General features: G+C 39.7%; 1 protein-coding gene across 1 annotated transcript in view; it reads left to right on the top strand.

Annotated features, from left to right (window-relative positions):
• LOC123968709 (glutamate receptor ionotropic, kainate 2) overlaps positions 1–13,812 on the top strand; it is a 315,329-nt gene that overhangs the window by 261,158 nt on the left and 40,359 nt on the right. Inside the window, exon 14 of the mRNA XM_046045615.1 lies at positions 10,699–10,924. Within this exon, the coding sequence (XP_045901571.1) occupies positions 10,699–10,924 (226 nt within the window). The remainder of the gene's footprint in view (positions 1–10,698; positions 10,925–13,812) is intronic.

Genomic DNA, 13,812 nt, shown 5'->3' on the forward strand with positions numbered 1-13,812 from the left:
AGGAGCTTGATAGCTGAACGCTCTGGCTCCTAGTCTACTTTTGGAGACTCTAGGAACCACAAGTAACCCTGCATTCTGGGAGCGCAGTGCTCTGGTTTCTGCAGTATTGTTTAATTTTCGAGTTTCAGTATTATACCATGGAGCTAACCATCTTTGTTTTATTATCTTCTTTTTTAGAGGGGCAAAAGATTCGACTGTCATTTGCAGCGAGAATGATGATTGATTTGGGATGGACTAAAATTAGCATAGGAGTACTCCATTGCTTTGGTACATGGTCATGAATTAAAAGCTGATTAAATAACATTCTTAAATTTAGCTACAGCACTATCTGACTAACAGCTTGTATAGACATTTTTGCCTAATAGCGTGTAGTTCAGCAATAGAAACCCAAAAGTTATCAAATAGTGGTCAGATAAAAAGGGATTCTGTGGGAACACTATTAAATGTTCAATTTCAATACCATATACCCAAACAAGGATGAGGGTGTGGTTAAAACAGTGAGTCAGTTCATGAATACTCTGAGAGAAGCCAATAGAATCTACCAGAGATAAACGCAGTACTAAAGCTTTCACATGAGTTACAATTTAGTTTAGATTTAGAGCTGATTAGTACTTGAGTTGAAGATAGCTGCAACTCCACCTCCTCGGCCTGTGCCTCGAGGGGTGAGTATTAATATGACTGGGAGGAGTGAATTCATTTAGGCTAACATATTCTCCATCACCCAGCCAGGTTTCAGTAAGACAAAATAACAAAAATAGGAGTAATGTGGTCATATTTCTTTGTTCTGGTTAAAAGCCTGGCAGCTGAGTTCTGGACAGACGATCAATAGATTTTTGGGTTAAACAGGTGAAAAGGCTGTTGCAATAATCCAGGCGTGATGAGATGAAGGCGTGTAAAATGGTCTCGGTGTCCTTAAAAGTTAACATAGATCAAATTGTTGCTATATTTCTAAGTTGATAAAAACATGATTGAACAAGCTTTGTGGTGTGCTGCTCGAAATTTAAATTACTATCATACCATACATACCATGGTTCTTTGCAACAGGCTTAATGTGATTTACTAGGGAACCAGCAGATGGCAGTATTTGATTTGCCATCTGCTGGGACCCAATTACCAGGATCTCATTTTTAACTTCACGGAGTCCTAAGACCGACCCCTGAGGCACTCCATATTTAACTGGACAGAACGAAGAGACATAGTTGTTTACAGACACGCAAAACTTCCTATTTGACAGGTAGGATTAAAACCATTCTAGGGCAGTACCAGAGATCCCCACCCAGTGCCTAGTAATAATGAATTAATAACCCACCACCACTAGTAATAATTCTAAATGACGCCTGGTCATTTTCATGTTCATGGTCATGGCGGATGCCATTAGCACCTCAGCCCCAGGCATAGTTAGTGTACAGAGTAGGGCTAGCTACCTGGTACCCTGGAGCCCTGGAGTAGGCTGGGGCACACCTGCTCAGCCTATATTGTTTTTTTGAGATTTTTTCTATTGAAACCATTTTTTTTATTGTGTGTGTGTGTTGTTATTTCCATGTTTCCAGTGTTACTGTATTTTATTGTTTATTGTTTGTTTGTTTGTTTTGCCTGGTGTTGGTCCTGTTTTGAGTCGCCTCTGGTCCACTCAGAGACTGTTGTATAAAAAATGAAAACCTTATTGCAGGTTGAGCTGACAAAGCTAAAAATATGCTATAGTGGTTTAGCTTTTATAGGCAACTGTGTTTAGTGTCAATAGTGTATTATAAACAGTACATATAAAAATCTGGCATCAGAGAAGGCTTCATAAAAGCAAAGTTGTAGTTTGAGATGAGAAAAACCATGTGCCGTTTCCCTCTGCTCTCTCGGCTATTTTAACTAACTAAGTGTGTGTTGTCAATTCAAGGCTACACTCACGACGCTGCCCCTGGAGCTGATCGCGGCTTTTCTAGACAATGCTTGTGATTCCACCTGTCTGTTGACTCCTGCACAGCAAGTGGATACTGCTGTTCAAAATGGCCATACATTTTACATTGGCACTCTTTACAATACTGACTGTTTCTCTACATGGGCTTTGCGCTGGACTGGGGCAAAATGAATGCACATTTGTCTGTCCACTCCTCTTTAAAGGGGTATTATGTAGTTTTCAGCGGCCACTAGTTTTTTAAAGTGTGGTGTAACGACCACTTCTTCAGTGCCCGAGTATTTTAATGTGGAAACGCCGACACACAGCCGAGCTGCAAGAATGGCTGATATATTCATACAGCTAATAAGAACACATCAAATCAACGCATTATTAAAGACTACGCCTGTCATTTAGGCATTCACACTGTCAGCGAATTTCTGTCTCCCTGCATGTGTCAGCTGCAGCCGTGTTCCTTAGACTAGGCCTATGTTGTATTTCTGTAGTGTTACAGTTTGCTCGTTTGTAAAATGCCTCTCTGATGCCAGTAGACTTGTTCATGTCTGTGATTGGTCATCTGCTGCTAACACCGCCTCTTTTATGTGAACATGCTCACGGCTGGATTGGGAAACCCTGGGTTGAGTTACTGAGTTGATAACCAGCTTCGTTGTACCGCTTATCCCGACCGCGATTGTTAGAGTTAGTGAAGCCAGATAACTGAGAGACATCCTGGGTATGTCGCTTCATGGTACAGGCCCTCAGTGTCCTCACATTAAAAGCAGAATAGTGGCTGATGCAAAGCAAGAAAGAAAACAGGTGTGTTTCTGAGTGAGTTTTAAGCTCAGTGACAATAAGGCAATAAAAAAAAACTTAAATATAGCCCCTTTAAAGAGGTCATTTTATGCCTATTTTGAGGTTCAAAATCCTATTTAGGGGTTGTACCAGAACAGGTTTACATGGTTTCATTCATACTGCACATTGCAGCTCCTCTTTTCACCCTGTGTGTCGAACGCTTCCTTTTAGCTATGGAGTGATACATCTCACCTCTACGACATCTTTGTTGGGAGTTGCACATGCGCAGTTCCTTGTTAAGGAATACTAGTGTTAGGTGTGGCTGAAAAGGACTCAGGAGTGGACACAGGGCAGAGGCAGATAACACGGGGAGATTTATTTCAGAGTAGCAAGAAGTGGACTGGGGCAGACAGGTGAGAGGGCCCCGAGGCAGGCTCCAGCTTGATGGGCTGCGTCCTCCAGCAAACAATTTAAGGCAGGCAGCATCCTCAAACAGGCAGGGATTCTGGCAGGCAGAGACACAAACAGTTAAACACAGGCAATTGTCAAATCGGCCACAGCGTAATTACTACTGAAGGTTTACTGATGAACTGGCGAGGAGTGGATGAAGGTGTATTTCACTAAGGAGGTTGATTGCAGGATGAGCCACAGGTGAGAGTTGTTGCCGGTGGAGAACAGCCAGGAGAGAGGAAGCCACAGCGACACGCTCACAACCACTCACAGGACATGACAGACAAAAAACAGACAGAGACAGCAGGGAACAAGGGGGCAGAAGTGGTGGCAAGGCCTAATCATGACAACTAGCCAATCAGAAGCAGAGTAGGGCAGATCGTGAGAAGCCGGTAAAGACGGGGCCTTTCTCAATCTTGTGTTCTTGTGAAACGTCATCTTCTGTGGCCCAAGTACTGTCCCAAAACACAAGTTTGCATTTTGGCAAGAACGGTTAAAATTCCCGGTAGTGTTCTTGACACGCCCATTTTACCCAGGATGCATCTGTTGCTAACTTGTGTGAACTTCATGGCACAGATTTCATTCCAGCATTCATTTCGGCATTCAAGCGAGGGGCGGGAAGAAGCTGAGAGAGAGAGAGGCCAACAACAGAATGTTTTTTTTACTATTTTCTTATGTTATTTCATCACTAAATCCACTTTTGAGAAGTTTTGAGGCGAGAAAACAGCTGTGTGTCGAATTTTGGCGATTTTACTAAAAATGATGGCGAATCGAAAATGTGCTGAAATGTTTTCGGAGTTGTGACGCCCCGCAACCGTCAGCGGGGGGAGCTAGCGAACCAGCCTGCAGGGGAAGCTAACGAGCCGGCCTCAACAGACACGCAGGCCACTGCAACCAACACGGCAGAGAGTCCAGCTACAACAGCAGAGTAAAGACCCACAGCTGAAAGATAGTTTTAACGTTCGTACCGCTGTTATTCTGTCATTACATTCTGAGTGACTTTGTAAGGCTTTAACTTAAATCAAGAGACATCTGGATGATGTACAGAAAAATAGTGATGTATAGAAAAATCTGGGTCTTGTGAAACTTATAGTATGAAAGGGATACTGTCTTTGCTTTATTATTATTATTATTATTATTATTATTATAATTAATATATTAGACATTGCATTGTTGTAACCAGTAGAGTTGTGGTCACAGTATTTGCAGGCAGCCTCTGTATTGCACAATACCAGCAAGAACGCATTGTCTCAAACCGTCAGCGGCGTTCTGTGTGCTCGTGACATTGCAAGTTCGTTCTTCCAAGAACGACTAGCAAGAACGCTCTCCCCAAGAACACAAGTCTGTTCTTTGCATTCTTGGTTTGGAGAAACACCCTCTGCTTTGGTTCAGCTGTTAATGTTCCCCTTACCAGCCTAGCAACATGGACTAGAGCAAGAGTTTTAACATAAAGTTTTAACTGAGCTCTGTCTCTACATCACATTAACAACTTTATGTCCACTGACTGCCTGGAGGGTAGCTAGTGTTTGGAAGGGAGAGGAGAGAGAGCAGGTGGATGTCTGTTGCTGTGTGCTGCAGTTCAGTGTATTTCTCCTCCGGTGTTTTTGAGAGTGTGTCGGACTAGCCGCTAGGCGAGCATTATGACGCGCATTTTGCTGTGACCTCGCAGCAAAGCGGAATCAAAGGCTGGACTACAAACGAGCTGTTTTCAGGCAGCTCAGAGCAGAGTTTTCTGTGGTAGATGGGAACTCCCTTTGGGCTGGACTTTGGGCTTTTTCACTTTGCAAACTTAATACATGCACAAAAAAGGTTTATAACTCAATGAAGGAGAGGGAAAAGCCAAAAACACATTATGACCTCTTTAATACTTGTTTTTTTTGTTCAACTTTTCATTTCGTTGTACATTTTGACAACGACATCTTCACCTCCTTAGCATCTGAATGTTACATCTCTTGTTATGGGGCCAGCACGAAACAGGCATACAGGCCCAGACAGTAAGTGTATATTTATACTCTGATTCAGATATATTCTTGGAACTACATTTACACTAGTTGTATCAATTGTGTACACTAGAGAAAATGAGACATCTGCAATTTAGGAGCTGATAGCAAATTCTCCGGTGTAACATTAATGAGTAAACTCGGTAGCAACAACACACAGTACTCACCAGCAGTTAATGTCTAAACTTTGAGAAGCCCTGTTGAATACACGAATAACACCTTTGAGCAACATGTCCTCATACCTAAATCATAAAATAGGTTGATTGTCACATGACCTACTAACTCATGTGACTTAACTCACATGATGTAAGTCACCTGTTATTTAACTTCCCATTGGATTTAAACCCTCCATCCCATCATCATAGTTTAATAAAGGGATTGTACTCTTTAAAGAACTTTGAAAAAGCACCATGCAGTAATCAACACTCTTCTTGATGAAAATCATAACGTAAGTGAAGTCTTGAATCTCTAACAACATTGTCATGTTAGATGAGTCTGCCCTCTGTAAATATGCTATTTTTTTAAAGAACTGGGACGATTACTGAGCCCTTTCTGACATGGGATTTATCTGAATCTAATGACTTTAGGTTTGTCTTAGGAATTTAAATCTATGTTTTCTGCATAAAATAGAAAATTAGCAAAATGCTTATTAGAATGTCTAAATTGCTCAAATTGCGGACAAAATAACAGAGAACCATGAGAAATATTAAAGGGTAACTTTGGCATTTTTTCAACCTGGATGTTATTTTTCCATGTTTTTGTGCCTATCTGACTAATTGGGACAACATCTTTTAAAATTGGTCCAGCAAAGCGCACTGCAGGGCTGCAATGTAATCCTCGTAAAGTATGTCCACTGAAGTGAAATGACAAAGACCTTCTGTAAAAAGATCTAATTTGTTTAACCAGTCACTAAATTTCTATGGTCAAAGCGTGGACAAACATGGACAACCATCGGTGTAGCTTTTGGTGTAGCTTATTTTGGAAAGCACTAAGAAGAGAAGGGACTGTGGGATGTTGAGGTACTGGCACTGTGACAGGTTGGTATTTGCAAACTATTTGGAGTAGGCTATGTGACTTTTGCATTTACTGTACTTAAATATTATTAAGTTGGAACTGTGGAAAGGTCTATATTTTTGCTAATATTTCTGAACGACAGCCTGCAGCAAGCTCACCTGTAGGCATTTCATGGTCTTTCAATAATAAACATGACAGTATTGACAATGTAGCGGCCAATACTAGGTTGTGAGCTGCATTTTGATTTCTAATAGTTTATTTCTTATTTCCCCATTTTAATTGTACTTAGATTAAAATGGTGAAATTCCTCTGTTTCTTATTTCACTGTTTTATTTGACTGTTTACTTGCTACTTGAATCTGCTATCTTTACACTACACTACACACACACACACACACACACACCCCTACGCTTCTGCTGCAAACACACTGTATGTGTCTGCTCTGTTGACTTTCTACATCAGCAGTATGTGTTATAAAGTTGCTGAAAGGACACAGAACTCTTGAATTTTTCCACCCACCTTTTTTCCAGCAGCAGGTGCACCACATGTGGAGGAGGCTTGTTAATAACTTAGCCTATCGAAACCAACGTACCGAATCACATCTGCACTGATGTGTTCACTGTTTCTTTACCGGGTCCGTGCTTGTAAAATATCCACCATGTCCGCGTATTGAAACGTGATACCAGATATCTCTCTCTCTCTGTTTTTCTCTGCAAAACGCAAAAATGCATAGCCAAATATACCTGGATGGTAACTATGATACCTGGGCAGCTCGTCAAAGTAAAGTCTATTTGTGGGAAACACTGATTTGAATAACTTGGGTCTCGTTTAAGAGTTTAAGTATCCTATGAATTTTAAATGTTTTCACAGAGGTTTTTCCATCTTGTCAGACTACCAGGGAGGACAACCCTGTCTTCTGTCAATCTTGTCTGTCAGCTTTTGTGTATAAGTAATTAGCTTTGCCTAATAAAGTTAGGAGAAAAATGTAATGTTTAGATAATGTTCTCTGGCAACTATTCCCCAATCCAGGAACATCATTAAAAGGAGAATGTGCTTTTCATATTTTATGACTTATCTACAATATTACAGTGTTGGACGTTCTGAACGCTCTGTTTTCATCGGTGCTAGACGGAACCGGTTTTCAATTTTTTACAGTAAATACCTGGCAAAAAAGTTGTCAAATTACTGTAAATACTGCTAAATAGAAATTACAGTATGTTACAGGATATATTTTACAGTTTTTTGAAGTATATAAATTACAGCAATTTATTGTTTTAAACAGAAAAACAGCAATTACTTGTAATCCAATACATAACATTATCTTACAGCCAGTAATAGCTGTTAAATTAGTCGTAGAATTCTTTTTACAGTAAATTTTTGTGTTCTACCTAGTAGCTTTTCAAATTATGCATACTGTGAAATGTTTTAAATGAAAACCCGGCTTGCTCTTAATCCAAACTCCATCAACATTGCATTAGATTATCTTCACCTTTTAAATAAACCTAGAATCAAAGCTGCAACAAAACATTATTGAAATTCTATACAGTTGTTCAATGCATACTATATGTTTTCAGGACATGATGTGACTTTACTTTTTCTGAAAAACTCCTAATATCAGTGTCCCAGATCAATGTCTGCCTACATTAACATAAAATATGTTAACTTGAATATTTAACAAAAATGCAATTCAAAACTGTCAGAGTAGCATCAAAGTCAAGCATTAAAACTGATTATAAAATTAAAAGAGACCGTATCACTAACTATCTTGGAACTATTTTTTTTGTGAAAAACAGTCCTGATATGCACCAGAGCCTTTTAACAAATCACACCAGGGCAGAGGCCACCTAGAGGCTCCACTGATCATTGGTCCATTGTCTGAATCTTTTGCATTTGATTCACACTCAAAGCCATTTAAAGTCCATAATTCGCCTAAGGAGAAAGGAGACATATGACAAGAGATCATTCTTCATCTTCTCATGCACCTTCTCACTTCTATGACTGACCAGCTTTGCCATCTTGGTGCCGTTGGTTGTGTTGATGCCAATGAAACATCTGAAATCGCATAATCACAGGAAAAAAAACTGTGCTAACAGCTGCTCTACAAGAAACGGTAAAATCCATCAGTTTGACCCTACCACAGCAGTAGGGTTAGCCGGTCGACAAGCAAGGAGTCACTGACTTAGGTTTAGGTACTAACATTAACATACAGTTAAACATTGTAAAATGACTAATAAGTTACTGCATATTGAGGTGTATGATTGAGTAAACAAAACACAACTCCTGGGTCCCACTTGTTGTGGTCTAAACTTCTAAATCACTTGGTTAAGGAAAGATGGTGCTATCGGCTTAATATTGACAAGTCAACATGTCCCATCTTAACTGCAAGTCAGCATTGACTTTTTAATAACATCATTAGCAACGTGGTGCTGGGGATGGCTGGGAATGTCTGTTACTCTCTAGACTCAAATTTCTTGACAAATATTAAGTGGGTTAGTTAATCTTACAGACTTTGGTGAATCCTTGCCATTTCCTCTCTGATGTTGACAGTTTTGGTTTTAAGTGAGATATCTTGACTGCAGTCAGCAGGTCAATTCAATCAGTTATCCAGCAAAACATCCAAACAGATGTACAAAATTTGGTAAAGACATTCATGGTTTCCAGACAATACATCCCAGTGACTTTAATGATCTCCTGACTCTTTTTTCTAATGCCAACACCAGGTTGAATTTTGTCTTATAGATTGGAATGTCCCAACAACTTGGCACAGACAAACATTTTGTTAGCCTTTGTATGTAGATAGTAAATAGTAGGATTTTGTGATGCCATATTGCGGCTCTAGACTCTTAGGCCTTTTTTCAGCCAAGATCATCATCTTTTACTAACATTAAGTCCTTTCAAATGCTTGAATACAACCATGAGAGTGGTATTAATGCTCTACTTGCCAAGAGTATGTTAGGGAAATCATATTAACTATTTGTTGTTGCAACGTTTTGCAGCATTACGGTTCCCACAAAATGTATTTTCTAATGCAAATGAAAAAGTTAATGCAAATAATTTGCATATGAAGGTCTTTTTTGGAGACTTTGATGATATTCTGGCATTACAATTGTCTTAATTTAAGTATATTAAATATTAAAAAATTTTCCTTCACAAACCCAAACTGTATCAACTGATCAACAGATTGTATTTAAAGCTCATTTGCTTACAAACTAAAGGATCAGAAGCCATAACCTAACCTAATTTACTCAAGCAGTAATAGAGATGATTACTCACTCACCACGTTGATTTAACTAAGACTGATAGTGGTTTTGGCTGGCTCTTTATTTCCCATCACCCCACATCTCTCACTTCTGCTAACATACAGCTGGGGGGCTTTCAGCTCTCGTGAGCTATGGTTTAAGGACATGCAGAACAAAATGCAGATTGTAAAGCATAGCTAATCTACAGCCATTTCAATGAAGAAGGGATTAACCAGCAGTCCTTGCAGAAATAGGGGTACTGTGAAAAGAAGAGGTATACAGTATTCTTCAATAGAGGCAGACAGATGATGACTTGAGACAAAGACAGCGGGGAGCATTTTTGGACCTGAAGGTTTTTTTAGTTATTGAAAGAGCTAGAATATTTTGATCCAGTTTGACTAAACAAAAAGGATGTGACATTATGAAATGCTATGGATGGATTTTTTTGGACTATTTCGGTTTGACAGCTATTCATTGTGTGTACTCGCTGTGTTTTTCAAAATCCCTTGTATGGTCTAAGCGTAATCAGCTCTAGATCCCTGTGTGGAGGCTTTGGGAAGCCCACCTCGGCTTTCTGCCTGACTTGCAGTGTAGGTGGTTATCTGACTGTCCGTGTATTCACTGCCACCGCTCTCTTCCCTTATCAGTAGTCTGAAGCTTGCATGCTCAATCGCCTGATTTGTCGAGGGTGACTGCAAAAGATTCTGATAGGCACTCTGCAAATCACCCAGTTGATCTAAAATATCGACCAGCCACAAAAAGTCATTACACACAATAATGGCGGGCAGGACCTTGAAGATGTGACTTAATTAGGTTTCAAATGGCTTCAAAAATGCCCCCCTAGAGAGTCATGCACTCTTGGATTTTTCTCCATGATTACAGGTGTAGAAGTGAGGCACACTGCTACTGACAACACCGCTGCTTCTATAGGTTATAGCAGCAGCACAGAGCTCAGAGATGTATGATCATACAAAATCTAAGGCAGACAGAAAGCATATAATGCTGCTGGAGCAACAAATGACATGTTTTTATAATGAAATTTGGAAAATGATTGAATGTAAATGGTTCTGCAGGCCTTGATAGAGCTCTATACACAAACGTGAGTGACTGTTCTGCCATTGTTTCTCTAAGATAGTCAGAACATTATAACTGCTGAGAGAAAAATAAATCTCTATTAACCTGCAACCTAGAACTTTATACATGTGAAATCATTTCATTTTAGATTGTTCTATGTCTAACTACTTAGACATAGACAAATCTAAATCAATCAATGGTAGTAGTATTATCTTACTCACATTGCCATTCTGTCTCCCTACAGAAAACCAAGATCTCCACGTATGATAAGATGTGGGAGTTCATGAGCAGTCGGAGGCATTCAGTGATGGTGAAGAACATTGAGGAAGGCATTCATCGTGTGCTCACCTCAGACTACGCATTCCTCATGGAGTCCACCACCATTGAGTTTGTCACGCAGCGCAATTGCAACCTTACCCAGATTGGAGGCCTCATTGATTCCAAAGCCTACGGGGTTGGCACTCCAATGGGTATGTATGCTACAATTATAGCACACCATGTTTTGCTGAGGCAAACATAAGCAAAACATAAGCTTTTATGCCTACAGGCTACTGAAAGTTATTGTGCTGTGAAATCATAAATTCTTAACATGACAAAGTGATAGCTGCAGTTTTAAGTGTTGCAGTGAGAGGTGCTGTAACAGGCAACAACAGGATGAAGGAGTCTTTGAATTCTTCCTTTTGGTCCTTCACAAATGTCATGGTAGCCAAGTTCAGTGCTGGAATGTAACTAAGTACATTTACTCAAGTACTGTACAAATTCAAGGTACTTGTAGTACTTGAGTATTTCCATTTTATGTTACTTTATAATTCCATTCCACTAAATCTCTGTGGCAAACTTTTCACTTCACAACATTTGTCTGACAGCTTTAGTTACTAATTAGTGTGACAGCTACAGTTCTGTTTTTCTGACCATTCTCTGTGAACCCTCAAGATAGTTGTACGTGAAAATCCCAGTAGATCAGCAGTTTCTGAAATACACAGGGCAACTTTTTTGAGCAATGTTGCCGGGCAGTCTTGCTGGTGGCAAGTCCGACTATGTTTTGAACGGATAGCGGTGGTGCGGGGAGGGTGGCGCAGTGATGGGGGAAGGGGATTATGGTAGTAATCTTTACTCATTACAATTGACGGCAACACTGCCCAGCACCATTGCTCCAAAAGTTGCTCTGTGTATCATCAGCTTAAATCCACTTTCTTCCCCATTCTGATGCTCGGTTTGAACTTCAGCAGGTTGTCTTGACCACGTCTACATGCTTAAATGAATTGAGTTGCAGCCATGTGATTGGCTGATAAGCTATTTGTGTTAACAACTGAACTGGTGTACCTAATAAAGTGGCCGGTGAGAGTATATTTACAAGCAAAACAGTTGTGTGCCAGGCAGTTATGGTCATCGAGTGCCCTCTATTGGTGCTTTGGAGGCATTACATGTGATTTCAACTAGCCAGATCAAAGGAGAAAGTTTGTTTGTTTGTTTTTGAACCTGTCCCGTCCTGCAGCCTCCTGGTCTACAGTATGAGGAGCTGGATGCCATGTTGTGCCAGACAGATTTGCTCAACAGCAGACAACCACCTGAAAAACAGCAATAAACAGCAGACATAACAAACAACTGAGGGAAATGACAAGGACAAGCAGTCAAGCAAAATAAATAAACACAGCACAGCCATGAGGGCCGGAATAATAACCATTCATTTAAATAAATAACTTAATGAAAAGCTTAAAGAATAATGCAACTTCCTGTTGACAGCTATGGGCAACCTCAAATTGTGTGCGTGCGTGCAGATTTTATAAAATGTTGTAAACTCTATTGTTGCAAATTTAAAGCTGTGTAAACTGTATTGTGGTGTGTTAACGCTACAATACATCCCTGAGGGTAACCCATGAGGAAGAATACTGAAAAGGGACAATCCTGGGGCTATGTCCAGCAGGCAGAAGATGGTGAAACATAAATAAAGGGAGGAATAGGGAGGAAGTGCTATATTTGATTAGAGAGACTCAGCAGCATATTGTCATAATCCTGTTACAAACACCGTGAGAAGTTATTCTGCAAGTTAAATACCTGCAGCATTACAACTGGCAGACAATTTAACATGATGACCTCACGCAAAAGGCTGCTCTTCATTCATTTTCAGTCACAGTGAGAGAAAGAGAGTTGTAAGCATTCCTACAGGGTTTATGTCTCCTGCAAACAGGGCTTTTGAGCAACATGCTGTTTAAATGAATGCCAGTGTGATAAACCTGAAGCTTGCTTACTCGAAAGACACATTTAATACCTGCCTGGAATATAGTAGATACCATACTACAGGAAATAGAAGATGACGCTAAAGTTAGACTAATGGTATTCATTCGATAGAGAATTGCTGAAATTCTGAAATAGTCTTTATATTTATTTATTTACAGACGTTTGATTGCAGTTTATACAAATAGTTTTACATTATAAGCAGGCTGTACAACAGATGACTGAGGGTTCAACATGATCCTTCCCACACTGGCCTGGATGAACGCATCGTTCCGTGGCCTGTCGCTGGTCTTTAGCTCTGATTGTCAAAATGAAAACATGACACATGTTTTTGAAACATTGTCAGATTGTTGTGAAATTATCTAAAAAATATAGTTTCTAGAATCAAGCATCATTAGAAAGTTCCGGAGATTCAAAAAGGCTAGTCACTTCATCATCTGATTGCTATATCTGGTCAGGTTCATGTGCGTCTCAGTGGATATTTTCCAGGCTTGACTCAGAGCATTGTGCAGTTATGTGTCCCTTATTAATGTTTCTCCAACCATTTAAAGGCTACGCTTCAGGTTATTCTATATTTTTGTTATTGTGAACAAATCCCATGAAAAGACCAAACCCAATAATGCGTTAGTGTGGCTCTCAGCTTCAAGACCATTGGTTCCTAATAAATACATTAATCTATAATTTCCTAAAAGAGCGAGCCACTGCAGTTTTTAGCAAATGCAACTCAAACTGGAGAAAATAGTTCTTCAGGTCAGGACTATTCCCTTTTGCTGTATTATTTCAAGTGTTGCTCTATTACTGTGTATTTTGGTTTACAGACCTCCAGAGCAAGAACAATTTTATTTCTGAACCTTTATGTATTGCTTTATCCAGGTATGAGTGGAGGTAATTTTAATATCAATCTATTTTGCTATTCATATCTTTAGTGAGTCTTATACTATACTATGATCAGATAAAGATCCTTCAAGCATATCCTCGACTTGGATACTTTCTTCTGGTTTTCTGCCCAGAGAATGTAGACTTAAACAGTGAATGAATGAATTCAATTCAGTTAAATTAAATTTTATTATGAAAGCAGAAATTCCTACAGAGACCCAACAATTCCCACCATTGGCAAGTATGT

Source organism: Micropterus dolomieu, linkage group LG03 (assembly GCF_021292245.1).
Source record: "Micropterus dolomieu isolate WLL.071019.BEF.003 ecotype Adirondacks linkage group LG03, ASM2129224v1, whole genome shotgun sequence".
NCBI lineage: Eukaryota > Metazoa > Chordata > Actinopteri > Centrarchiformes > Centrarchidae > Micropterus > Micropterus dolomieu.